At 37.2% G+C, this 26566-nt stretch overlaps 1 protein-coding gene across 2 annotated transcripts in view; it reads left to right on the top strand.

Moving 5' to 3' along the window:
• Positions 1–26566, top strand: part of LOC121651586 (kazrin-like) — a 175749-nt gene that overhangs the window by 141072 nt on the left and 8111 nt on the right. For both annotated transcript variants that reach the window (XM_042003900.1, XM_042003901.1), the window contains exon 6: positions 10909–11100. In XM_042003900.1, coding sequence (XP_041859834.1) covers positions 10909–11100 — 192 coding nt within the window. The remainder of the gene's footprint in view (positions 1–10908; positions 11101–26566) is intronic.

Raw genomic sequence — 26566 nt, forward strand, 5'->3', positions numbered from 1 at the left:
GACGAAAGGCTGCACATATAAGGCATTCTAGCCTGAATGATGTCTGCAGAATCAGATGTGAATGTGTGATTCTCTCCTTTTGCACATTTAATGACTATTAGAATAACTGTAAATTAATCAGAATAGTTAAAACTAAAGTGAAGCAGTCAATTCATATGCAGTTCTTTCTTTTTTATTGTCTATTAGCAGTGTCTGTTACTGCTAATAAAAATGTAATCATAAATATAGTGTAAACAGCAACTAGTAATTTTCATTAGAAATCTGTAGAAAACAAAATTAGCAAATCCCTCACACTTACTCTGATTTGTAATTTGCTACAATAATCTATTTTTGCTTTATTATTGAGCTATGTCTTTGATGGTTTTTTTTTTATTAATTTAATTTAATTAAACTTAATTTAGCCTACTAAGCCAGGGTTTAAATAGCTACAGTAAATGAAAATTAGAGTAACGTATACAGTCAGATATCTAAAGCAAAATAGCATCAAACTGTGATCAGCCATAACATTACAACCATTGAAGGAAATTCATTTTTTACATTTACATTGCAATGGTCTGCTGAGAAATCTTGGGTCTTTGCATTCACTAGGATGTTGATTACATACAGCTTTTCTCCACACTGTTGCAGACCAAGCACACCCCCTCATGGCAGCAGTCTTCCCCAGGATGACAGTGGGCCATACTATTTTGCAAAAACTCCACAGAAATCCTGAAGTAACACAGGACACATCTAATCCACAAATACTCCACCGTGTGAAAGATGTAAAAGAAAGAAAAGATAAAAAACTACCCAGAGACATGATTTGTGGATAATAATCAGAAAAGCTGCCAGTGTAGAGAAGTGTTTTAATGTAACATCAGTTTCAGTACAGTTTGACCAGTAAGACTTTTTGCCCCTGAACGAGGACACATATCAGTTCAGGAACAAAGGGTCAGATAACAGCTAATGTTTTTATACATTAATGGAAAGATCAAACATTAATCATTAACCCACCGTGCTTTAACTGATCTTTAAGAGTAAGCATGTAGTCATTCGTCACATTGGATAATATTTTATATTAATTTACAACTAAAAGTCTAAACTTTTAAGAACTTTTAAGATTAAATTCATTATATTTCATGTGTTTCTACAGATAAAATCATTAGAGGAAACTGGAAGAAAATCAAAGTGGGTGCTTTAGCCTGTTTGTGGTTTTAGATTACCTATGTGGATTTTATAGGAATCTAGATGTAAAGTTCACCCTCAATTGCTTTTTGGTCTGTCACAGAAACTGAGTGGAAACAGGAAAAATAGGGTTAAAAGCTGGTTTGAACCCGAGTGTAGATGAATTGCCAGTTCTTAGATTTTATTATTTTAATAAAATTATTAAAGGCTTTATATCTTACTTGTAGATAAGGGAAATTTGTCAGTTTAAAGTAGGTCGAAATGAACAGCTGTGAGCTTTTTCTTACCTTTGAAGGTTGCAGGGACTTTATTTTATCCTTGTGTGGGTTTAAAACGACGAGCATCATTTAGTACAAAGGATTATTAAAAAAGCCTCTTAAAAAATGTGAACCATATTATCATAAAACTCTTACATTGATACCTTATTCATTCATAGCCTGTCAAATGGTTGCTGTGAAGGGTTAAGCTAGGTTTGACGTAGTGTGGGATCTCTGAATGTATTGTTTTAGATAATCTGTTTAAAGGCCATTATTCAAAAAGAGCCATGGCTCATGAAGAGTCCAAAACAAATAGGATGTGAGCTGTTGCCTCTTGTCATGAAAGCACTTACTGCTCACATTCTTGACCCCAACTGCACTTACATCCCCTTTCTTATTTAGCACATTCCTGAATTGGGTTGTTCCTTTGTCCTGCACAACTGTGGTAAAATGTGCTCTGCATTCAGACAACATTCTCTACTGTCCACACGCCCATTCATGTTAGTAGGAAAAAATTTGTAAAGGATAGTTATTTATGACAATTTATGCATGAAAGAATTCAGCACTCTGACTTGACTTGATTTGCAGTAAATGTAGTTTTTTTCCTTTTAGATATTGTTTCAAGCAACCCAAATAAGCAGTAAAAGCAGTAAACTTACATAATTTAAAATAAACCATTAGTATTTTATCATATTAGGATGTATGGATGTGTTAACAGTGCACATATAATGTACAGCCATTTTATGGTATACACGCTGGACTAAAGCTTCCTTTCACAGCTGCAACATTGATATTGCCATCATCTGCTCTATATAGTGGGCCTCGTGTAACTTCACTCTAAAAGCTGCTTGAATGAGAATTCTTTAGAAACAATAAGACCATTAATTGATTTTTGTCTCCAGTATTGGGCAAAAATTGAACTCTCTCTCCCACTCTCTTAAAAGAGGGAAAACCAATCTAAAAATGACCCCCCTCTAGACACTTATTGTCGTTCTCTATCAATTTTCCACCTCTTCCGCCGTTTCCACCAAGTCCAATTTCAGCTGCCTCTTGGCCACTGGACGCTCTGACAGATTGCTGGACCTTTTGTAACATAGGTTTCTGACTCCTGCTGTTTTTGTGAACGAGGAGAAACTGCAAGATAGAAGAACAATATAAGAGATAAACGATTATGGGAGACAATATGAGAGAGGGCCTATATTGATATGTAATCATCAAACAAAGCTCCATAGAAATGTGTTGTTTCTGAAAAGAATTTTGTTCACCCCCCTAAAAAATGATGGTGCAAAAATGATGTAGGTAAAGACAAAAGAGCTCTTAATAATATGTTCTTGTAAAATGTTTAATCTCGTCATTGCAACATTAAATCCACTTCACAATGACATGATGATACATTATAGATCCCCAGAGAAGTGCTGATGATGATTTTTAGAATCATTTTATGACTGGTTCCCACCATACCAAAACTGCCACACAAAGGCTGTAGGATTATTAAGGAAGACAGTTTCAGCCATTTTGCTTAAATCATACAAATAGGAAATGACACTGATCAGATTCATAATCCACTGGTACGAATTGCACGTCAGCTGATGCATGGCTGCTATTATGCAAATGCACATATTTAAGTAGTCATTTAGATCAGTGGCTGCAGAGGGAGATTTTATTTACTGTTTCAATGAATCATAATAACTCGAGCTGAGCCAGTTTAGGGAGTTGAAATAGAATAGAGGAAGAGATGGAGGAGGATCATTTAATGTACATATTTCATAGATCACTTCATAGACAGTTCTCATTAGCCTCAGTGTAATCCCTGCAGTGGAATCCTGAGGACATACGTAAAATGAACTTGATTAAATGAGTCGAGATTTAATGAAATCTGAACAGCTTTCAGATCAATCTGCAATGATTTTCATCAACTTTAGATTCACGTGTCGGTAACTCATCTTTGTGTGGCTACAGCCAGCCATTCATAGCTTTTTTATGTTTTTTCTTCTTATCTGCTACGCTTGGGGTGCATTTTTAATTATTCAAGCAAGATCATTGCACCTCGTTTGTTTGTTACACAAAAAGGCTCCAGTTTAGTAAATGATGACCTAGTTGAAATTGTCACATAGTATATTTTAGCAATCATAATAATACTGATCTGTAATGTTCTGGAAATAGCTATCTTTGTTATTGTTATTGTTACCCAGCCTACTCAGCAGTCCAGATAACATGTTGCAGGTACAGACAATAAAAGGCTGGACCAGCTAAAGATAGCTGGCTAGCATGTTGACTTAAGGAAACATCTCTAGATAATTATCTCCATAGGCGTCGCCAGACCTCTTTCACCAGGGTACGTGACCTGGTACTAGAGGTCTGTGTCCCGGAATATTGCACAGAGGAATTAACCATCCAGCAGTGAAGGATAAGGTGATATAAACACTAATACTAACAGTGACAGAAGACAAAAAATAAAGCAGTTAAATAGTAAAAGATGGAGTTTAAATTTGCTCTGTATTTTGTATTAATAATAATTATGAACGTTCCCTAAATCCCACCTTACCACTTTAAAAAAGTGCAAATAAAGATGAGTGAAGTCTGACTTTTATTATGCTGCTTTGTCAAAGTGAACCTCCATATTAAGATCAGATTGAAAATGACATTAACTGAATGCATAAATCACAACAACCATTCAAAGTTTTCTAACTTCAATTCATATAAATTTTTACATCTAATTAGATTATAAATTCTCTATTTGTATGTTTTTCTTTTGGTTGGCAGAACACAGAACAGAGGATATTATTGTTGTAATTCACAAAACCTATTTCTTTATATTACGGTGTTTCACAGCAGCAGGAAGTAATAGTATTAGTATTAGTAGTATTAGGAAGTAGTAGTAGTGTGTGTATATGCATATACATATACATATATATATATATATATATATATATATATATATATATATATATATATATATATAGTAGTGTGTGTATATGCATATACATATATATATATATACATTATATATATATATATATATATATATATATGTATATAGGCTGATTTAGAGTGGAGATTGGTCAGGTCAGTTGTGCACCTGTTTAAGGTATACCCAGAACTGAGCTAAAATAAAATATTATCCTGTTTAATCTACCCTGAGGATTAAACTTGTCCCACTTTTCAATCCAATCTGTTATGATGAAAGTTAATCTTTCCATTTCCAACACTTGTTCAGCTGTTGATAACCATGATTTTAATTTTGTGATTAGTGAGAACGTAAGCCCCCCCCCCACACACACGCACACACACACCACCACCACCACACATGCGGTTTTGAGTTATTGGCTGAACTTCTTCTTGATATGGGCTGACCTCCTTAATAAACTAGTTAATCGCCACTTGGATAGAACAATAACACTGATAGACAGGGGCCAAACAGGAGGAGAAAGAGAAATCCGCAGTTTGGAAAAACCTATGTGGATGAGAACAAAAAGGTTACTATAATAGGGTAAATAATCTTGTAATCTTGTCTGTCCTTCATACTTTAAACACCAAGGTGTTGCATCAGCATTTAAAGATGTTACTCATCAGTCTGTTAATTTAAGTCAAACTACCATAAAAGCTTGAGTTTCACACACAGTTTTAACTGCTACCTCTCCTACCTCGTGACATGAGACACAAGTTGCTCTTGTGAATAAACCCCTTGAACCTGATGAAATACTGAGGAGAGTGAACGAGCCCAGAGTGGAGTAAACAGAAAGTTGGAGAGCTGTCACAACTAACTTCTGCTACCATGTCTCTAGCTAACCAGCTTTAATAATTCACAGAGTGGAAATAAATAGATGTAATCTTGTAGGATCACCTGTTAAGGTATGAAGAGAAATTATTTAAGCCCCTTTAAAAAATGTACCCAAACCATAAGAGTTTAAATTTTAAAAAGCCTTAATTGGATGAGCTAGCCAGATAACAATAACAATAACTGAAAGTTTATTTCTGATTTTTTATTTTGCATCCTCCGATTGAAGAGCTGTGATAGGCATTAGTGACTGTGCTGTAGACAGGATTAATAGGGTTAACTTAAACAACAAGAGGCAAATAGTTGCATGAAAAACTAATTAACTTTGCTAAGGACATTGACTATGTGTGCTCTTTGTGTGTATGGCTATATTGGAGGGATGGTGGGTCTGTGCTACAGGACAATAAGTTTTGGGGCATGTTTGGAGAGAGGAGACTGGTTGATTTAAATTCACTACTGACCTGTTTAGGTTTTCTGATCTCTTTGGTTTGTCCAAAATGGTTAGTTGATGTTCCAGAGTGTGGCTGAGTGTAAACAAGTCATTCCAGGTTTCTGACTCTTGGCATTGAAGAGCTTTGAAGCCTTAAAGGTGGCACAGTATTGGTCTATTTAAATGGCCACACTGCAGAAGGTTTCTTTTCTTGTCCCTTAGTGTTTGTAAAGCACTTAAAGTGAAAAGTTTTGGTTTGATGTGTTAGTTGCCAGCACTCTTGGTAGTTTCAGAAAAGTAGTGGCTCTGTTGTGACTGTGTGCTTCCATATTGTCGCCACAGCAGGAAGATGTTTTCTGCAAAAAGCTTTCAGAACTCAGTACCTGCACAGTGAGACAGATCTTTGGAAATGTAGACAGAGAACAAAATGAGGGGTTGCAAAATGTCTTATCTGCGAAGTTTGCACATGACGTTATGTTCACACACTGCATAAGAAATATACATAAAGTTGATTACCACCTCCTGTTGGGTGATTGCTTCCAAACATCTCTGGTACTGATTCAAAAAGCATCAAACCTCGCCTGGAAGATAAGTCAATACATTTTTTACCACAGGCCATTATGGTGTCTTTAGTTAATTTACTCACCCAGATCAAAGTGCAGGTGGTCATTTTTAAAAATATATTGCAATTTAACAGACAGGTTGGAAATATACATATTTTTTCAGCCAGCTTCCCTTTCTTGTTAAAGTTTGGTCATTTCTGGCTGTAGAATGACCAAAATGGAAAATGCTAAACTGCTTCAAAACAATGGAGTGGACAGAAGAATCAGTGGCTGTATGTTTGTTTTAAAAAAAAAGGCTGCGGTGGCATTATGCTCACAACTTAAATCCAGTATCCTCAAGTGGCCAAAAGAATCAGTTAGATTCTCTTAAATCAAGTCTATCACAATAGATTTTAGTATATTTTCACTCTGGGAACAGATGGTGCTGAGGGTTAAGCTAAAAGCAAAAAGCATCCAATCCTGTTACATCTTTTCATCCCTACAAGTACATATTTAGGAATCGAACCACATAGAATACAATCCTGTGTTGTCAAACTATCACAGCTTTGCACATTGGCAGAAGCATTTCTATTTTGTTATTTTAGTTTTACAATGAAGTTGCTGTGTTATGCCATTGATGTAGACTTTACTGTACCTCTAGTAAAAGCTCTTAAACCTTCATTAATTCTTATGGAAAAATACTCATAGTTTATTTATTCACATAATATATAAAATGATGCCAAAGTAAAAAAAAATATATATACTCAGACGTCACAATTATTATAATAATTTTAATATTGCTAAACATTTGAAACCATGAATATTTCACTTTCCTTAAGACAAAAGTGGGCAGCCCCTGCAGCAAGAACCCTGCTACACTGAGTCCTAGAGAGGAGATAGCACTTATCAGTAAGCTCCTGCTCTGAGTGTCATTATAATGCAAAGCTACAGTGCATAGTTCTCACCAGCCTAGAGGCTATGCAGACACTGAAAAATAGGTAGCAGCCTTCACCCCACCCTTCCCAACTCCCACCCAACCTCCATACTCCATACTGACAGTTTTATCTAAAGTCGTTCAGTTCTGTTTGCCAGCAGAAAAATGGAAAAGACAAAAACACATCTGTTAATGCCACACACTCTGCTAATACTGTTACATTTGTGGATGTCTCTCATTACCTGTTATAGATGTTGACTGTCTCGTCGGTGGTATAGTGAAGGATTTTGACAAGTCATCACTGCAAATGTGCGTAATATATTTGTATTACTCAGAGCTGTAAAACATCACTGAGTCACAAATAGTTTGATTCAAAGCTGAAAGTCACAGGATGAGAATGCAAAAACCTTGTGACTGCAGATGTGTTCAATTGAGCTTTTGTTTCACAAAGTCACATGGAAGCAATGAACAGGAGGTGGAAATACCTAAAACGACCCTTAGTAACAGTATTCAGATGCAAATGGGTAGGTTGGAGCTCAACTAAATGGATCCTCTTGTTTCAATTTCTCAAATCTCATGAAAATCCATAAGCTTCACTTGGTAACTGAATCAATGTTTTTCCAGGACAGATCTTCGGTGCTCAGGTCCTGAGACCAAAGAGCTCTAAAATGTACTCCTGCTAAGATCTAAATCTATGTCTAAACCAAATACAGACATACACAAACATTTTCATTTTAACAAAGAACCAAAAAATAGAATATTGTGTGAACATTTAGAAGTTTTCCTATCAACCACATTGGCTAAATTCATGACTTTATATAGAAAAATAATACTGACAAAGACAAGAATAATAAGAATAAGAAAACTATTATTAGTCCCGCAGTGGGGAAATTGCATTGATGCAACAGTACAGGTAATATTACATGTATTTTGGTCTAAAAATTCAAGTTTTTAATATAACCAAGTGTAATATATCATAAATACACAGCTAAACAAACAGCTTAAAAATGCTCCAAGAAAGTTTCAGCCTCTGTAGAAATTAATACACCAGGAGGGCGATTTGGGTGCCTGCTATAATATGAGTTTTTCTTGGAGCAACAGTCCTCAGACATTCATTTGGCAGCATAACAGCAGAAAAAGTTAGAATGCAAAAACCAAAAAGTTTTGAAGCCATTTTAAACATGAATGAATACATAATGTTGTTGCTATTAGACATGAAAAGTTATCCACAAAATCTAATTAAAAAATGTCTGGTACCTAAAGTGATTAGTTGTTAACAAAAAAGAAATTTACAACTACTTTACTTTAACTTATGTGTGTGAGATAAGAAGGTAGAAAGGCTGATAGCAAAATCAGTACAGGAAAAAAATTCCACCATTAGTAAGAGTGCTAGCAATGTTGTATTAAAGTATGATTGTATTTTCCATTCAGAACTCTGTAAAGATTTAAGGATGACAGATTCAGTTTTTATGCGTAGTATCTGTTGTAGTACTTTACTCTGTGATGCTAAATGGTAACCACTGTTAATGGGTTAGTTTATTTGATATTAGATTCACTGTTCTTCATTAATCACCCCCGATGTTCCTGCCTTTGCACAATCAATACCACTAAACTTAATGAACAAAGAACTGTATTGACTTTGTGACTATTATTGGATTTTTAAAAACCAGTGAACTGTACTCTCCTGTTCAGTTGTTTCCAGAAAAGAACAGCTCTTTAGGTTTCCAATAGATTGTTGCTGCTTGAGTTCCTCAATAAAATGTGGTTCTATTATCAGGCCCATTAAGTACACCTCTGTGTAATGGCACTGCACTCACCAGCATTTTTCTCTTGACCCTTCTCCTAATTACCCCTTTTACATTTCATTTTGGTTATTTAGTAGGCAACCCTTGTCTTCAGCATGTATGTAGCTAAACATACATTAACAAGCTAAACATCCCTAACAAGCAGGTTCTTGTTATATAGGCAGCGAATGCTTCATGATGACCTATTTTACCTTTAGGGAGGGAAATGTACTCTAAAGTGCTCAACATGGTGCACACACACACACACGCCTACATATATATATATATACATATAAATATATATATATAAAAGCCTCACTGATTAAGGGTTTTCTTATGGCTACACAGCTGTTCAGTCCCAATTCCTTGAATTCCTATCACATGCACGTGGACATGCTCTTACTCTTACTATTAAGCCCACTTGTGCTGTTGTTTTCTGCTGCTTGATTTTACCAACATTTAAGTGATCACGATTATTCAGGATTTTTTTTTTTCTGATCACATTTCTTCCTCAAAGACGATGGTCTTCCACTGTCCTTCCAGATTTTATAATGCATGAATTTTCTTAAACAGACTAACATCTTTTCCATGACCACAGGGATGTGTCTTTCCACTTGGTGGTTTAAGAAATGAGAAGCTACTCATTGCATCAGTTGGTGTTATATAACTTGTTGCCAGCTGAAAGATAATCACTCATGCAGTAATTATCCAATCAGAAGCTCCTACCAATTTGCTTAGTTAAATCCAGGTGGCTACCTGGTCTGTAATCATTTCATCCACAATTTCTCATATTTGTTTCCAATGAAAGTATTACTTGCTTAGAGTTAGTATACCTGTGTGCCTATAAAGACCCATCATTTGTCACACTAGCTTTGATACATTAAAAATACAGTAAGTGACCATGACAGACATATTTTTATTAGAATAATGGGTGAGCACGGGTCTGACACACAAACCTGCATTAATAAGCTTCCTAGTTTGAAATCCTTTGGCGCTAGATGAACAATACTAAAATGTTCATTAAAAATATCCTCAACAATTGCTGTTAAGTGAAGAAAATTGGATTTTAATAATAGACTTTGCAACATTTCTAAATATTCTATGCAAGTCCTAATCTTAGCGACCACTGCCTTTGTTACCCTTCAAAAATCTAAAAAGACCCACGTCATATTCTCATCCATCCCTGTATTTTCATCTGTTGTATTCATCTCCACACAGAAAATTAACCTTTCTCCTTTAGCTTAAAATATCTTTGTCTGTTTTCAGTTTTTCCATCTATCTCCACTTTTTTCATGCTGTAATATTGAGGCTTGGATATGAGAGTATGAACTGTGATTTATGCATAGTACTTTATAATGGAGCTATGCAAGATGGTGCTGAGCAGTTTACCCTTCTCTAGCTACCCCCCCTTTGCCCCGAGGATGCATGAAATTGAGCAGAATGACTCTACTCATCCCTCCATAAATGACTTTCTATATGCCTCCATCTAGACGAGCACATTCAGTGTGCAAAACGTTACATTTTTACATGAAATATTTTTTTATTTAGGCTTGATGTGAAAAATCAGTGTGTGATATTTCTCTTATTTGTATTGTTTTAAAAGCAAGTGAAGTCCTCTCTCTGCTGCTGATGTTTTGAAAGCACTTTCAAAGTTTTTATTGAATCAAATTGGAAGAGAAAAATCTATTTCTCTCTACTGCAGTTTTTATTTTATTTTATTGTTTGCTTCTTTGTGACAACATTGGAGAAAAGCACTTTAAAGCACCTTTCAGTAAATATTCAGTAAATATTAAATGGATTTTCTCATAACTCCCATAAACAGAGTTGTTTTTTTTATATTTTCAGACTGGACAAAGCACCTGTATAAGGCATATATATCAGAGTAACTATGTGTATCTGCTTAATTTTTTTCACAGTCTTAAAAATTATTTCACTGGCTGTCTGGAAAAATTAAAACCACACAGGGACAATTTTTGTTTTAGCCTGCTAACATCTCTCTTCCTTCTATCTATGTTGTAGTTCTGTTGCGTGAGGAGGTGGCCCAGCTCCAGGAGGAGGTGCACCTGCTGCGGCAGATGAAAGACATGTTGAGTAAAGACCTGGAGGAGACCCAGGGAGGATGCTCTGCTGACATGCTCTCCGCCACAGAGCTCCGTGTGCAGCTGGCCCAGAAGGAGGAGGAACTGGATCGAGCCAAGGAAGCTCTGCAAGGTGAGTACCAGGAAACAAGAGGCTGTGTGTGCTGTTAAAATAATAACACATATGCAAAATAAGAACAGTGGTGTGAAAATATAAATATGTTTGTTATTCTGGGAGTTTCTTTGGTTTCTTTACGGAACTCCTGAATACATTTTAACATGGTTCACTAATAAAAGACATCTGTTATTTAGCCATGAAGAAACCACATGGTCTCATGACGTGTGTCATATGAGTGTCCCTAACTCGACTGTCTGATTAAGAACCTTTGTTGCATTTGGCACATTAGTTTTACTTGCACAACAGACGTTTAAACAATTATTTTTATGCTTAGCGCATTTAAAGGACCTTGGTAACAAATTTGCAAATTATATAATTTATTCATTTTACTGTATTACACAGTCGTGTTCATTTGGAGTTTGGCTTTAAATTGGCCTTTATGAACCACTGATGTTTGATCTGATCTGGGCTGAACCTGCTGCTGTTTCTGAGTGCCACTGCCACGTATCCCACAGTGTTTAGGGAGTTATTGTGTCAAAGCAACATCTTCATGAATCCCAGTTCTGAAGGTTTTTCATAAGAAGATTAATAATCCTAATTACCTTACCTGTAAGTAAACAAAAGATGGTGCAGATGGTTTTGTTATGTAATTTTGTAGAAAAAGGAAAATATGCAAAGCAGAGTAAAGTGGCAGCACTTTCTGCTACCTGGTCAAAGCAGTGTATAATCACTCAGCACCCAGCAGCTTTAAATTTTTTGCTTGCCACTCCCACTCCTGCTGAGAGAGAGAGAGACGGCTGCATTTTGCTCCATAGGGCTTGAAACTGGTACATTATTTCTTGCCACCATAATATTAACATGAGAGTCTATGACTGTGGATCATGCAGCCCATTAGCTGCATTATGGTCCATTAGCATGTGTTATGCCTGAGAGATTATGAAGTGGCATTTGAGGGTGAGAGAGGACATATATGCTTTGATTTTTTTCTTTCTTTTTTTTTTTAAGCAGCTCCATAGAGATTCAAATCTCTCTGTTTTCCTCCCACTCCTCAGCACAAATGTAGATTTATGTAAACACAGCACAGTGTAGAGAAAAAGCTTCTGTTATCAGAACAATGATTTTAAATTTAAAATTTAGGCAAGATGATGATGATGATGATGTGTAAAAATAATCTTGCATGACCACAGGAATTTACTTTTCAGAATGGCCATAACTCTTCACCAGTGTGTGGTCCGTGTTTTCTTTGTTATTAACAAACTACGACATGGTTGGTTCTCTCTCGACATTACAGCTGAGTGGAAAAATAGTGGGAAAATACTCACAAAATTACCCTCATACAAAATGTGCACACTGTAAAGCAATGAATAAGTTCTTCCAGTCAGAGCTCAGTGGATTGCAGGGCATCAAACAGAGATGTCATCAGAATGGCAGTGAATAATTCTTTTCTAAGATTTATTGTCCGTGGAATGAGGCGCAGCATCAAACTACTGTTTGGCATCATACACAAGCATGGCATGCTGTCAGGACATTTTTTTGCAGTGACATTTCACTTGACACTTGCAGCCTACGCTTTCCGGAAGAATTGAATGAAAACAAAATGGACTTATGCAGAGTAGAATAGAGCACACATTAAATAAATACTTATCTCTTCCTCAGCTGGATGTTTGAAACAGTCTAAACAGACTGCTCACAGCCTCATGCTGTCATTTGTATGACTCAGGCCTGTTAATGAAGGCCAAAGACCCCAAACCCCAGAAGGCACTGACAGTTATCAGCGACTAATAAAAGCATTATAAAAGGGGACTTTGGTTGGCTTAAAAGATCCAGAGATACTAAGCGTGCAATTAAAATGGGGGTATGTCAGAGAACAAGAGGAAATTGGGTGTAGGCATATTTAAGTTTGGTTCTGTTACAGTGGGTTCAAAGAACCAAACTGAAATAACTTCATTGAGAGGGTTTTCCTGTTGTATATTTTATTTGTTTGCTCTTAAAGCTATGTTATCAGAGTAAGAGAGAAAAGGCTGATGTTCATTTGGGACATTTGACCACAGAATGACCCATGCACAAAGACGCATTTGCATTTAGATGTGACTGCAGAAGATTCCTGAAGTATTTATATTCATGTTGTTATTTTTGTGCTCAGTTTCTGGTTCTCGGCTCATTTGTTTGTCTACAGATGTCACCATTTATCTCCATAAACTGAGGCTATGGTTTACTGCACACTCCAGAGACTATGTCTTTAAGGCAGCTATGAAAGGGCCACAGTTTTATTTGCCCCTTGCTGTATGTTTGCAATGGCTAGCTGCCAGTAAATTTTGGCTTTGTCCCCCAGTAATATTTAAAGCTGTTTCCAAGCAGGAAGTGGGAACACATCTGTCATCTCATTTATTTTTCATTTTCTTTTCTCATTTTTCTCATGTTCTCCTCTTTTTTATTCTCATTTTGGTTTTCCACCTGTAGATTTCACATGCATTTGTGTTCTGTAATGTGGATACAGGCCTATAAGGGATGGTAACAGTAATCATTGTTCTATAGTTGATCACAATTAGTCAGATAGTGGCCAATATTTGTCTGGTATGTCCTGTTTGTGATCATGCTGAATTTGACCTAAAATTGAAAGGTTTTTATAGATTTTTTTTAAATGAATTTTGTGACTGCTGAAAAGTTATTGAGATGGCAATGGTTTAGCAAGCTAAAAAGTTCTGTTTGTCATCAACTCACGCTGTTACAAAAAGCAAATAAAATAAAATAAAACAGCAACCTACTGACGAGATAGAAAGAATGTTACAAATAAAAATTGCAAAAGCTTAAATTTTGTAAGGTATCTATTTACAGAAATTATTTTAACCCTCTCACACATTTGCCAGTTCTCTTCATAAAGTGGCCATGACTGTAATATTGTTTAAAGAATGTCAAAAGCCAGTGGCTCCGCCCCTTTACCGTCAGCCAGGCAATGGCCCAGGGAGAAGTGGTGACGAGCGGTGAAGGAGGAGTTTGCTGTTTAAATGGAGAGGAAAGTGTTTGCCGGTGGAAAGAGGCTTTACCAAACCAAAAGAGGCATGGATCTTTCAGGGCAAAACTGATCATAAAAATAATAAAAAATTAATAATAAAGCCATAATTTTATACACATTTCTTTAAGGTTGTAGTCTGCAAAGTGCAACAGTGTCCAGTGAAGAGCTGTTAACATATAGAGACAATTAGATGGATTGGAACATAACTTCACTGCTTAGAGCAGCTGAAAAGAATCATAACATCAGCAGAAGTTGTTTGAAGAATCATGTTAATGCGAAGTTATCTACTGAACAAATAAAGGCCAAACGTCAACATTATTCTTTCTAAGTTTACCAGCAAACCGACTTTGATTTGTTTGTTCTACCCATGTGGTTAAAAGGGACGTTCTCATCGAATAAGCCGTTGGGATTAATCGCAACATTTCGTGCGATGAAACATGGTTCAAAATTTTAATCGTTGACCAGCATTTGTTAAAAGACTAAAACCCATTTCTTATTTTTTATTTATTTGTTTTTTACTAAAACTGACTAAAACTAGATTCAAACTTTTTTTAGTTTTTTTTCAACTAAAACTAAACTAAAACTATCACATAGAGAAATTAATAAAATGTGACTAAAACTAATAGCAATTTCCATCTAAAAAACTGTGACTAAGACTAAAATTAAGATGGCTGCCACAAACAACATTCCAGAGCAAAAGATGGTTTATTGACTTAAAATGTTCAATAAAAAGACTTCTATATTTTTTGTAACCCATGGGCTTTGTCATCCTTTAATTCCTGATGTTTGGGAAACCCACCTTTTATCTGTGGAGGAGACTAGGTTCATTACTAGAGCTGGGTATCACCTCTAATTTCTTGAATCAATTCGATTTAATTCACAGCAGCCTATTTCGATTTGATTTTGTTTAAATCTGATTGATATTGATATTGATTATTTACAGCTAATTATGTAACACCACCTATTTTTCTTGAATATTAAAGATGTTCTCAGATAACTTTTTTTTTATAAATGTTGTTCTTACTCTCAAATGTAAGTTGCTTTGAATAAAAGTGTCTGCTAAATAGAATAGAATCCAAATCAATTATCTGGGAGTAATCAAATTACTGTAACAATATGATCTGACACATCTACAAATTAATTTCTGTACCATAAGCACCATAACAATACAGTGTTTCCCCAGATTCAGAGCCACAAATGCTGTGGTGGAGTAGAAATAAATAAATAAACCCACAGGACAGAAAAAAAGTTAAACATTTTAAATGTCCTGATTAAATTGTTTCATTCAGTGAAGCCGTTCTAAATATTCTTAAAGTTCAGATCTCAGATAAAGAGTTGATTTTAATAAAACATACAAAGAATACTGGATCCATTTAAAGCCATAATACCACTCAGAAATTCCTTCAATGACGTATATTCAGCTTGTTCAGATGTGCGTGTTGCCATGACGACCGTGACACTATCGGCTTAACACTGGAGCAGGAGAAATACTCCATCTGAGCACTAGAGCAAGATGCTTCCATCTTTACCTGCCTGAGAGAATCTAGAAAACTCTCATATTTTTGTCTGATTTTCAGCTGGTTGGCGTGTTTTCCAACGCATGCACTGTTTGATAAAAGGACAACGTGTAAACCTGTTCTAGAGGAAATTTGACTTTAAATGACCATATCATATTTATTTTAAACTACGTGCGTGTTGGCATCACCTTCTGTTGTTAAACGTGATGGTGCCCATTAGCATTAGCCGCTAATATGAGTGCAGCGGTCTTAGCGTTAGTTGCTAATGTGTGCGGTAATACGCTGCAAAAGACTTTATAGATGGATGTAATACACACTGGTGAATGATTTTGGACCAAGGCAACACAGAAAACCAGTTGTGTGTTTATATGCTAAGATCTTAGCATAGACTAGGGTCACCTTAACCCTAGTTAATGTCCCTTAATGAGGACATTTAAAAAAAAAATTGATCTCCACGTTTTAGGAATTGATAATGGATTTATTTCATTTGAATCGATTAAAATTGATTAATCAATTTTTTTTAACCCAGCCCTATTTATTACAGTACTATTAATGATAATTACTATTGCACAGATATTTCAAAGTGTCCAACAGTCTTTCTTTTGTTGTTTTCTTTGAAGCTTTTTAATAGCCTACAACAAATAATGCTCATTGTTTGAAGAAGATAAGAAGTATTTGGGTTTTAAAGTGGATTTTGATGGAAAGAAATGTTTTTGAGAATATACTTCATTAATGGCAATTTCCATACTGCTAGTTAATTGGAGGAAAGATTTCAACTCTATTTGATTTCTTTCAGTTTCCACAAGGTTGGCAAGGTGCAAAGCCTCTCACCAGATGCTCCAGCAAAGTGTTTTTTCCCAGAAGGATGAAAGCAATGTTTGTCGAACTTAAGCACCCTGACTGTTTTTATTGAAGTTCTACCAACAGCTATTGTGAAGCAGAGTAGCTTTGTTAGTTTTTCTTTGGACAGAGAAAGCAAGAAGCTGAAGTAATAAAGCAGCTTGAAAGAAATGCTCCCTTCTTTTGCTCTTCCACTTGAGATGATACCTGTTTACTTTGGGAATGGTTCACAAAAAACGTGTTGCCTCTCCTTCCTTAGTTTGTGGTTTGATGCTAAATTACATACAGATTTTCTGGTGTCTATGAATACAAACTGGAGAACAGTTAGTCTATTTTCTTTCTCCTTATGTTCTTCTTTCTCTCCGTAGCTGTCTCCTCATTCATGTCATTGTTTGGCTTTGTTTAGTGTGACGCTGCATACACAGTTTTAGCATTAAGGTTTACTTTACAACCACTGTGAACCAGATTTTGGTCTGTGGTCACTGTTTTTGGAGTCCAGAGCTATTTACTAATGAAACATTTTATGCCCCATATCCTTAAATACACAAATGATGATGAAATGATGCAGTGTTTTGTGCCTTATAACCTTCCAGTAGTTGGCACGATAAGAAATTAATCCCTAGTTTGGCTGATGTAATTGTCCAGTTCACAAAAGGTGTTTTAAGTTTACATAACTCATATTTAGACTGTCTCATCAAAGTTTTCTTTAATCAATTTTCAAGTATATTTGGCCCTTCTTCCTGTTTTTTAATTAGCTGCTTTCACTCAGGCTAATTGCTGTTGAGGGACCCCCAGTCAATCCAGATTCTGTATGAAAGCAGCAGACAGCTATGTATCATCAAAGCACAGGCTGCCTGCTCTGTTTAGTGTCATTTCACGCTACACTGTGCTCAGAAAACAACTCTGTCCTTGACTACAAGGCCTCCCTCACTAGATATTTAAACTCCAATACAGAGGGACGTACATCCCCCCAACACACACACACACACACACACCAAAAAAATAAAAAGATGGGGAAAAGAAAAAAAAAGTGATACACAGAGTTGATAATTTGCAGCATGGTGCTGAAGCTGATAGTATTAAAGACATTACTTTTAATTAGACCTTTAAACAAAGGACTTTTGGAAACTAGCTAGAGAAAGTCGGTTGTATTTTGTGTCTTTTGAGGTGTATTTCCAAATTAGTAGCAGATTTATCCAAATCAGTCAAAGCAAGAATAGATATCTATTCCAAGTTGCCTCCACAGTCCCTAGTTTGGATGATCTTTGGTAAGAATATGTTTGGATCACATTGGCTGTTATGGTACTCAGGACTTTAACATTAGTCTTCCACTAATACTGAAATATATGAAGAGACACTTTAACTTGCAGCCAACAACCAGGCTCACCCAAGCTATGAAGTACTGACTAATATGTTAGAGGACCATGTGGTGAACAATCAAGAATTGTGTTAGTGTGATATGATCCTCTAGTGTGTTTGAATAGCTTGCACACACACACTCACAAATCTCAGGTTGCAGGTGCTTGTGAGTACTTGAAATACAAGTAGCACATTAACTTAAAGTGTGGGAACATTTAGTAAGAACTAGGTTTTTGATAAAAAAAAACAAAAAAAAAACAACTCCTGTATATTTTCATTACAGTCATATTTAGACATGTTTTGGTATTGGAGGTTTGTAAAGCTTTAAAAAAAATAAGCTTGGTTAGTGATGTCTCAAGGAGAGCAACCATGCTAGGTGTCACGGATCAGCAAACTGGACCACAAATAAATTGGAGCTGAGGAATAGGTGAAAACAGTTTTATTGAGGTGATGAGAACTTCAGCAGGGAAATCAGGTCTGGTTTGTGCAGTCAGCTTAGCCTGCAGGTGGGAGAGCTCAGGTGAGAATCCAGCCAGGATAAACAGGAATGTACGATAGATATTGCTCACGTACCAGCGGCGGGGATGGAAACCAGCAGGATGGTTTTCAGGGACCGTGATGCTGTGATAGCAGCTCCGCCGGGGCTGTGGGAACTGCAGAACCAGAAAGATAGTTAGTTTGCTCTGATAATGACAGAAGGGGGTAATCCAGGCTAAATAAGATCCTCGGGAATCCTCCAGAGTTCTCCGATGGCCTGGGGCAAAATCCGTAATCCAAATCCTGAGGACAGTCCAAGGGTCAGAGTACCGGTCAGAATGAATCACAGGCAGAGTCAACAGACAGGGAGCAGGCAGAATCGGGTTTTCCAGGTCGAAATACAGGTCAAGGATCAGAGACAGAGTTGCAGGGTTTACCAGACAGGGAGCAGGCTGAGTCGGGATATCCAGGTCCAAAAACGGGTCACAGGTCAGAGATCAGGTAAGCAAGCAGGAGAGAAAGGCTGGAAGCGTACAAGGAAAAACCAAGATGATCTGGCAGAGAAGAGTTGTCACAGACTGGTATATAAGGAGCCCAGACCAGGTGGAGCGCATCAGCAATCAGCAGAGTTGGAGGGAGAATGCATTCAGGAATGGCTGGGAAAACTCAGCGCCGACCATGCACTGTGACACTAGGATAGTTTAACAATAAAAAAAATATGAATTCACATTAGAATTTGGTGCTTTGGAGTACTTTTAAATGTGTAATGCAAAACACAGCCTTATAATTATAGGCCTGACTGACATTAAAGACACCAGAAAGGGACAAGGAGTCATTAGGAGACATCAAAGCAGGAGAGAGAAGGAAGTTCAGACATAAATGATTGCAGAAATATTAAATTGGAAAGAAAATGAACTGTATAGTTTCGATTTTTCTTCAGCTGGATATATCAATGTCTTACATAGTTCGGGCTTCTACGTGCCATCTGAAACTCCATCAAATCTCTGGGTACGTTAGCTTTTGTTCACTATGAGTACCACACCCATATGTGTTTAGATGGGATGGTCCTGTCTCTTCACCCGCACAAATACACCCAGGCCGAAAATAGGCTTCTTTTTGACAGAAAAACTGTGGTCCCTGTGTCCTGAATAGATTAAGTTTGTACAACCTACCAAAGCACGGTTTCCAATGCTAAAAATTGCAAAAACTACCACCTTACCACGTCCACTGTCTCCTGGAACATTGACTATGTTACACAGACCTCAGTTTGTATGGCTGGGGAACACCCTGTCTATCGTGGTAGTCGATGACACAGGAGCACCTTAGGGGGGATGGTCTTGTCACCATTCCTCTTTACCCTGTACACCTCAGATTTAAAATACATCTCTGGTTTTTGCCATCTACAGAATTACTCAGGTATACTCAGGCCAGCTCACAAGGCTATGTTTAATGTGGAAAGTAAGAGTATTTCCACACACACAATGTGAAGGTAACTCAAGGAATTGGAATTAAACAGCTGTGCAGCTGGAAATACCACTATTTAGTGAGGCTAACCAGAGAAAAATGCTTCAGTTTGCTAGGAACATAAAGATTGGAGCAATGGAAAAAGGTCATGTGGTCTGAGTCCAGATTCACCCTGTTCCAGACTGATGGGAGCATCAGGGTAAGAAAAGGGGCAGATGAAGTGATGGACTCCCCGTCAAGCCTTGTGCCTACTGTACAAGCCTGTGGGGGCAGTACTATGATCTGGGGTTGCTGCAGGTCTATCTTCAGCAACCTTATGTGCCCAAAGAATGAGGTCAGCTGACTACCTGAATATACTGAATGACCAGGTCGTTTCATCAGTGGATTTCTTTTTTTCTTTCATGGATTGGCCACCACAGAGTCCAGAACCTGAACCCCATCGAGAATCTTTGGGATGTGCTGGAGAGGGGTTTGCTCACTGGTCACAGTCTCCCATCATCAATTCAAGATCTTGGTGAAAAATTAATGCAACACTTGTGACATTGCAGAAGCGTATCGAAACAATGCCACAGCCAATGCTGCCGTAATTAGAGCTAAAAGTGTTCCAACGAAATATTGGTGTGTAAACGGCCTCTTTTATTGTTATGGTGGTGATTTTTTTTTTTGTTTGTTTTTTTGACCACCGAGTGTATATCTGTTTTTTATTTGTGTTATTCCAATTGCTGCTTTAACAGGAAATTTCTCTCATGGGAAGTATCTATCTTTATCTGTCTCTGTCTCTTTGTGTCTCTGTCTCTTTCTCTTTCTCTATCTCTATCTATATTTCTGTCTATTTCTGTCTCTGTCTATTTCTCTGTCTCTCTAATAAGATTAAAAGGGGGAAATTGACACACTAGCACAAATTTCTTTACTTTTTGTGTTGTTTATATATCTTGTAAATAACCCATCCACAAAATTGCTATTTATTTTGTTTGTAATGACTAGTGTACATTTAAGCCCAATAATATAACTGATTAACTAGAAATAATGTTGGAATATCCCTATGTCTACAAACAACTCTGATCCAATAACAACATGCCTCCTACAGTAAGGACTGTTTATAGTATAAATGCAGATATCTACCTCACCCAGTCCATAAGTGTGTTTATACTGAGGATGTGCTGTTTTGAGGCTTCTACCTTGTATACAGCATGCAGATTTAAATTTCATAACCACAAACAATGGCTTCCCCCCACTGAGCCAGTGCCTCTTTTGTTAGCTCTAAAAATAATTATGTTAAGAGTTGACTAAAAGCCTGTTCTTTCTCTTCATGACTGAAATTGAATGGAGTTGTGTCACCGTGGAGTTGCTTCTTGTTAATGTTAGAAATTTCAATGTTGCTGTTGTTGTCTGCGGTTTGAATGGTGGGTCCTGAGGTTTTGGCATGTGAACTAGGCAAGGCCCTTTTATTAAAGCACTGTTAAATCTAACAAAATCCATAAAATGTCACTCTACTGACTCCATGGATCTCTCAGTAGTGTTGGCACAGTCTCTTGACATGTAGAAACTAAGTTGATTTTTAGATCAAGGTTTCAGTTTTGTTAGAACTTCACAGCCATTATCATCACGAAAGATGACCCTATCACTGGTAAAGGCACTGAAATTTGACCCACACGTTTTAGAAGAAACTTAAATATGCAACACTGTTAGAAGACAAAGACAATTCCATCATATAGCCCCCCCAAAAACTCACAGAGCCACCCACAGATTTCACAGTCGATGTCAGGCAGTCTGGATCAAAAGTAGCTTAAACCTTGTAATGATGTCACGTCACCTACCGCTCGGAATTACGAGACAACTCAAACACATCATAACTTTTTTGGTACAGCAGAGAAAGTGCGTAAATCTCCGTTCTTGTATTAGTCTTGAATGTGTTTTGCACCCATGAAGGGTGAAAGGCTTCAGCTTCCCCACTTTCTCTACAGTTTAATACAGTTTACCACACGCCAAGCTCAGTGAATGGCATGTAAAGCAGGGAGCAGGAAACTCACATCAGTTATGCATAAAGACAGGGGTTTCTTTTTCCCTTTTTTGTGTTTGTTTGTGTTTATATATATTTATTACGTTATTGCTTTATAAAGGGACAAACACTGAACAGAAAGACACTTGGTCAAAATTTATTTATACAGGATTGGAAGTGGACTGAATGCTGCTTTAAGTATTTTTAGCCTTTAAAAAAAATTGTTTTATGTAGCCTAGACGATAATATAAATTCATTACAAATATCAAAAGATCAGTGTGAAGTAGGCCTCTTCATCATGCTGAAGTAGCATTGACTGTGGACACATTTATATCTAGTTAACTTTATTTGTCAGTACATATCAAAATTAATCATGGTTACACTACGAGGAGTGGGCTGCCAGATTCAGTGTCCGGGGAGCATTCGGGCCTTGCTCAGGGACCCACAGTGGTTTTTACCTTAGTTGCCGTGTATCTGACTGCTAGGCTGCTGTTATCAACATCTTTCGTTCCTCAGCTTTATGTGACAATGAGTCAGACTGGTATGACACTGGTAAATTTAGCTGATTATTGCTAGCACACATCCAAAAACATTACTTTTGGTTAAATGTGTGCCGGTGTGAATCATGAACCGCTAGTTTCCTCCTTCTCAGCTGAACCATTAACAAACACAATAAGAAAGATGATACCAGTGACAGAAAAACTGATCTGCTGATCACTGACAGTTTCCATGATTCACAACAAGAGAGGTAAGGGGGAGAGGAGGAGGCAGACACAGTGATGGAGAGGAACAGAGCAGCGACGTTTGTGCAAAACTACTTTTCAAACTACATGCTTGAAAAGTGTGGGTGTTGAACCCTCTCACCAGGAAAAGCACGAGTATTAAAACACACTCATCCCTCCACGGATGTGACGCCCTTCAAATTCATCTGTGAAGCCAGTCATCTTTTTCCATCTTACCTGTAGACACCTCCATGTCCTTCCGTCATAGATGATGAATATAGGCAGGAAAAAATACTAAGCATGCTTTCAAAAATATATATAATGATTGTTTATTGTTATCAATTTACAAAAAGCACAGTGAGCAAACAAAGGAAAAATCAAAATCACATCAATATTTGATGTTACTTCCCTTTCGCCTTCAAACCAGCAATCTTATAGGTAAACTAGGAAAAAGTCAGGAAGTTTGTAGGATTATAGTCAGCGGTTGGACAAAGAAATTTAGTGCACCAGATGAAAAATACATTAAGCTTATTTCACTTCAAAATCAGAAGATGTCCAACAGTACCATTAGCTCTACACCCATGTACTGTCTGGAGAAGTCCGGCCAGACATGGTGTTCGTGGAAGAGTTGCAGCCAAAAGCTCGACTCAAAAATGCACAAAAAGATAGGAATCACTGAGCAGGAAAACGGCAGCATGTGCTCTGGACTGATGAGTCAAAATTTGAAACATTCGGCTGTAGAAGAAAGTAGTTTGTTCACAAAGGCTGGAGAGCAGTACAATAATGAGTGTCTGCAGGCAACGGTAAAGCATGATGGAGGTTCCTTTCAAGTTTTTCAGGCTGAATTTCTGCAAATGTAGTTGGAGATTTGGTCAGGATAAATGGTGTCCTCAATGCTGAGAAATACAGGCAGATACGTTTCCATCATACAATACCACCAGGAAGGCAAATGATTGGCCCACAATTTTTTTTTTTCTTTCAGCAGCAGCAGCAGCAGAACAGCAACCCCAAAACATACAGCCAAGATCATTAAGAGCCATATTCAGTGTACAAAAAGAGCAGTAAGTCCTGGAAGTGGGACATGACCCCCTCAGAGCCCTGATCTCAACATCATCGATTGTGATTTGAAGATTTGAAGAAGTCTGCATCCACAGAAGATCTGTGTTTAAGTCTCCAAGATGTTTGGAACAATCTACCAGCTGAGTTTCTTCAAAACCTGTGTACAAGTGTACCTCGAAAAACTGATGCTATCTTGAAGGCAAAGGGTGGTCACACTAAATATTGGTTTGATTTAGATTTCTCTTCTGTTGATTCACTTCATTTTCTTTTTCTTTCTATTTCTTTACATTTATTCATCCAAGGTATTGAGCTGACATTTTGTTAAATATCCTCACCCAGAAATGGGTAAGAAGACCGAATGCAAAAAAATTTTACTTTCAAAAGAAGTTCACACTTATAAAACAGTTAAGAACTACTACTTAATATTATTTTTATCACTAAATGACTCCAGTTTCTGTGTTGTAACTAATTATTTGGTTCACTTATTAAGTCTTCAAGTAGAAAGCATCATAGAGGAGCCAAGCAGACAGAGGCTTTTAATGCACTAGAGTAGTAGATACTCACACTGAGCTACTTCAAAGCATGGGAAGAGCCTTTGTGTGCTGAGCTGATAATCGCTTATGTTGATTGTAGCAAATGTGTCAGAAAAGGATGATACAGGCAGGTGTTTTTGTTTCCAAAACTGAGCAGTTGAAACGTGGACTTTTGATGACGGTGTTTTGAAAGAATACACATCTTAAACATATATATATATATATATATATATATATATATATATATATCTTTTTTCTTTTCTTTTTTCCAGTTGTATACATTTATAAACATTTTAAAACACAAATCATTATGATCATCACTATTATATGTAAAATAACTTAAAAATTAAATATCAATTTATGCAAATGTGTTTACAAAGTGTCAGAAGTCCTTAGGATGTTTCATTTCAGTGATGCAACATTCAGATGATACTTTGCAAGTAAAGCAGCTTAGAGCTATTTTCTTCCTGTTTAATATGGCTGAACGAGTTACCAGCACAACAGTAAAGACTTACAAACATTAAGACAAGGAGAAATAAGACAGAAATTAGTACAAATGATAGATAATATGTTCATTTTTAGCTTAGAGGGTCTTTATTAGCATCACATTATAGCCAATCTATCATTTATTTATCATTTTTAGTTCTAGCTTTAGCTAGATTTCTAATAGGGTGGAGGATGATGCCCTATCCGTAATGATGCTTGGGCCAAGAATACGGTTTATGACAGAAGGGTCATATTGACTTTTTGAGACAAAGTTCAGTGTCAGTAATGGTGGAATGAACATCAGGTGGTAAACAGGGCAGACAGTGACATCAGATTGCATTAAATTTATAGTGAAACACGATGGTGGGAATACTCAAGTCTTAGTTGTTTCACTAACTTTGGAATTGGACACCTGCTCTGAACTGACTCCATCCTGACCAGGAAGACGAAACACTCATGCTCAGACATTATTCATTCTCTGGTTAGCCTCCATATGGATAAAACAGCCCAATCACTTCTCAAAGCTCTGCTAAAGCTATCAAAAGGTCAGTCCCCTGCCTTCAACCCCACTGGGCATGTGATAGCAGATAGCAATCATGAGTAGACCGATATTGCCAGGTTTAAGTTTTCTGGTTATTACACAAACACAAAAATTGTAGCTGGATTAGGCATGTGACGACAGTCCATCCCATCATTGAATAAATATCAAATATTAAAGTATACAGACTAAAAACTGAGATATTCTTAGACGTTTTGAACAAATGGCATGAAAGAGAACGGGTGCTTACACCAACACCAACCATTTCTTTATTTAAAAAACATTAAACTGATACCTTCATAATGCTAACATCATCATCCTCCTTCTAGCTCCGTACATATTAGTGTCAACTCCAGATGCCCCTCTGTTTCATCTAGTAAAAATCGTTTAGACTCAAAGCAACCAACGGGGTATGCTAGTCATCAATAAAGCTGTCAGCAGGAGGAGGTGTTCATTCTTCTTCATCTTTCTTCTGTTTTTCAGTGTAATACACTGTAACAGCAGAGTCCCGAGTCAATCTTCTTTGTTTATTTAATGTGTTTCTAAATAGATTTCATCTGATGAATAATTGCAACATGATTTCCAGCAGTGAATGAATTCTTTCACAGAGTCACAGCGAGTGCTTTCCTGCATCCAACACCAGCAGAGTTGTTGTTGCCAAATGGTCACAGGTGCAGGATGTGAAGCAGCAACAGAGTTTTTGGCACATCTCAAAGACTGCTTTCATTTCACTTCCCGAGGCAGGTGCTGTGAGGTTTCCTGTTTCTTTTGGTCAGTGAGGGCTGCTTTTTGTCTTCATTTGCCAGCCAGTGTGGCTTGTTTCTGCCATTGGCCTGGGGATTCCACCTGTAAGAACGAGTGTAAGGGAGAGATATGAACATGTGACAGGAAAAGAAAAGGAGAAACAAGATGGTGAATCTGTCCTTGGAAAACTACTCGTCCATTCTACTCGCCTGAGTATGTTCCCCAGACACAACTTGTGAATGCCACACAATTAACCAGGCCGTGATATTTGTTAATTAATGACACACAGCTGGCTCAGATGGGAGAAAGAAGGGGGAAAAAAGGTGAGCACACGATAACAAGCTGCAAGAGAAAAACAGAACCTTGTGTTGTGAAATATCAATCAGAGCTGCTCTCCTGTAGGAAAATAGATGGCAAAGTGAAGAAGGTGAACAGTCTGACAGGGGTACAAGAAGTATTGTCATTGTTAGCTGGAGGAAAATGCTGCTTTAAACAAATAGCAGTACGAGAGGAGGCAGAGAAGATCAAGAGAAAGTGAGGAAGAAGAGATGCAGAGGAGAGATCTTTAGTCGTTCAGAAAATTAGAGCTTTTCTGAATAACCACTGTGAACGGTTTTCTTTATCATGATGCGTGGGTGCGGTGCCAGAGGATTACAGAGAGTGTGTGGCAGGGAGATAGATGAAAAGCAGGTCTTAGCCTCTCACGAAGCAGCAGCACAGGGGAGATTGA

This window comes from Melanotaenia boesemani, chromosome 13 (assembly GCF_017639745.1).
Source record: "Melanotaenia boesemani isolate fMelBoe1 chromosome 13, fMelBoe1.pri, whole genome shotgun sequence".
NCBI classification, from domain to species: domain Eukaryota; kingdom Metazoa; phylum Chordata; class Actinopteri; order Atheriniformes; family Melanotaeniidae; genus Melanotaenia; species Melanotaenia boesemani.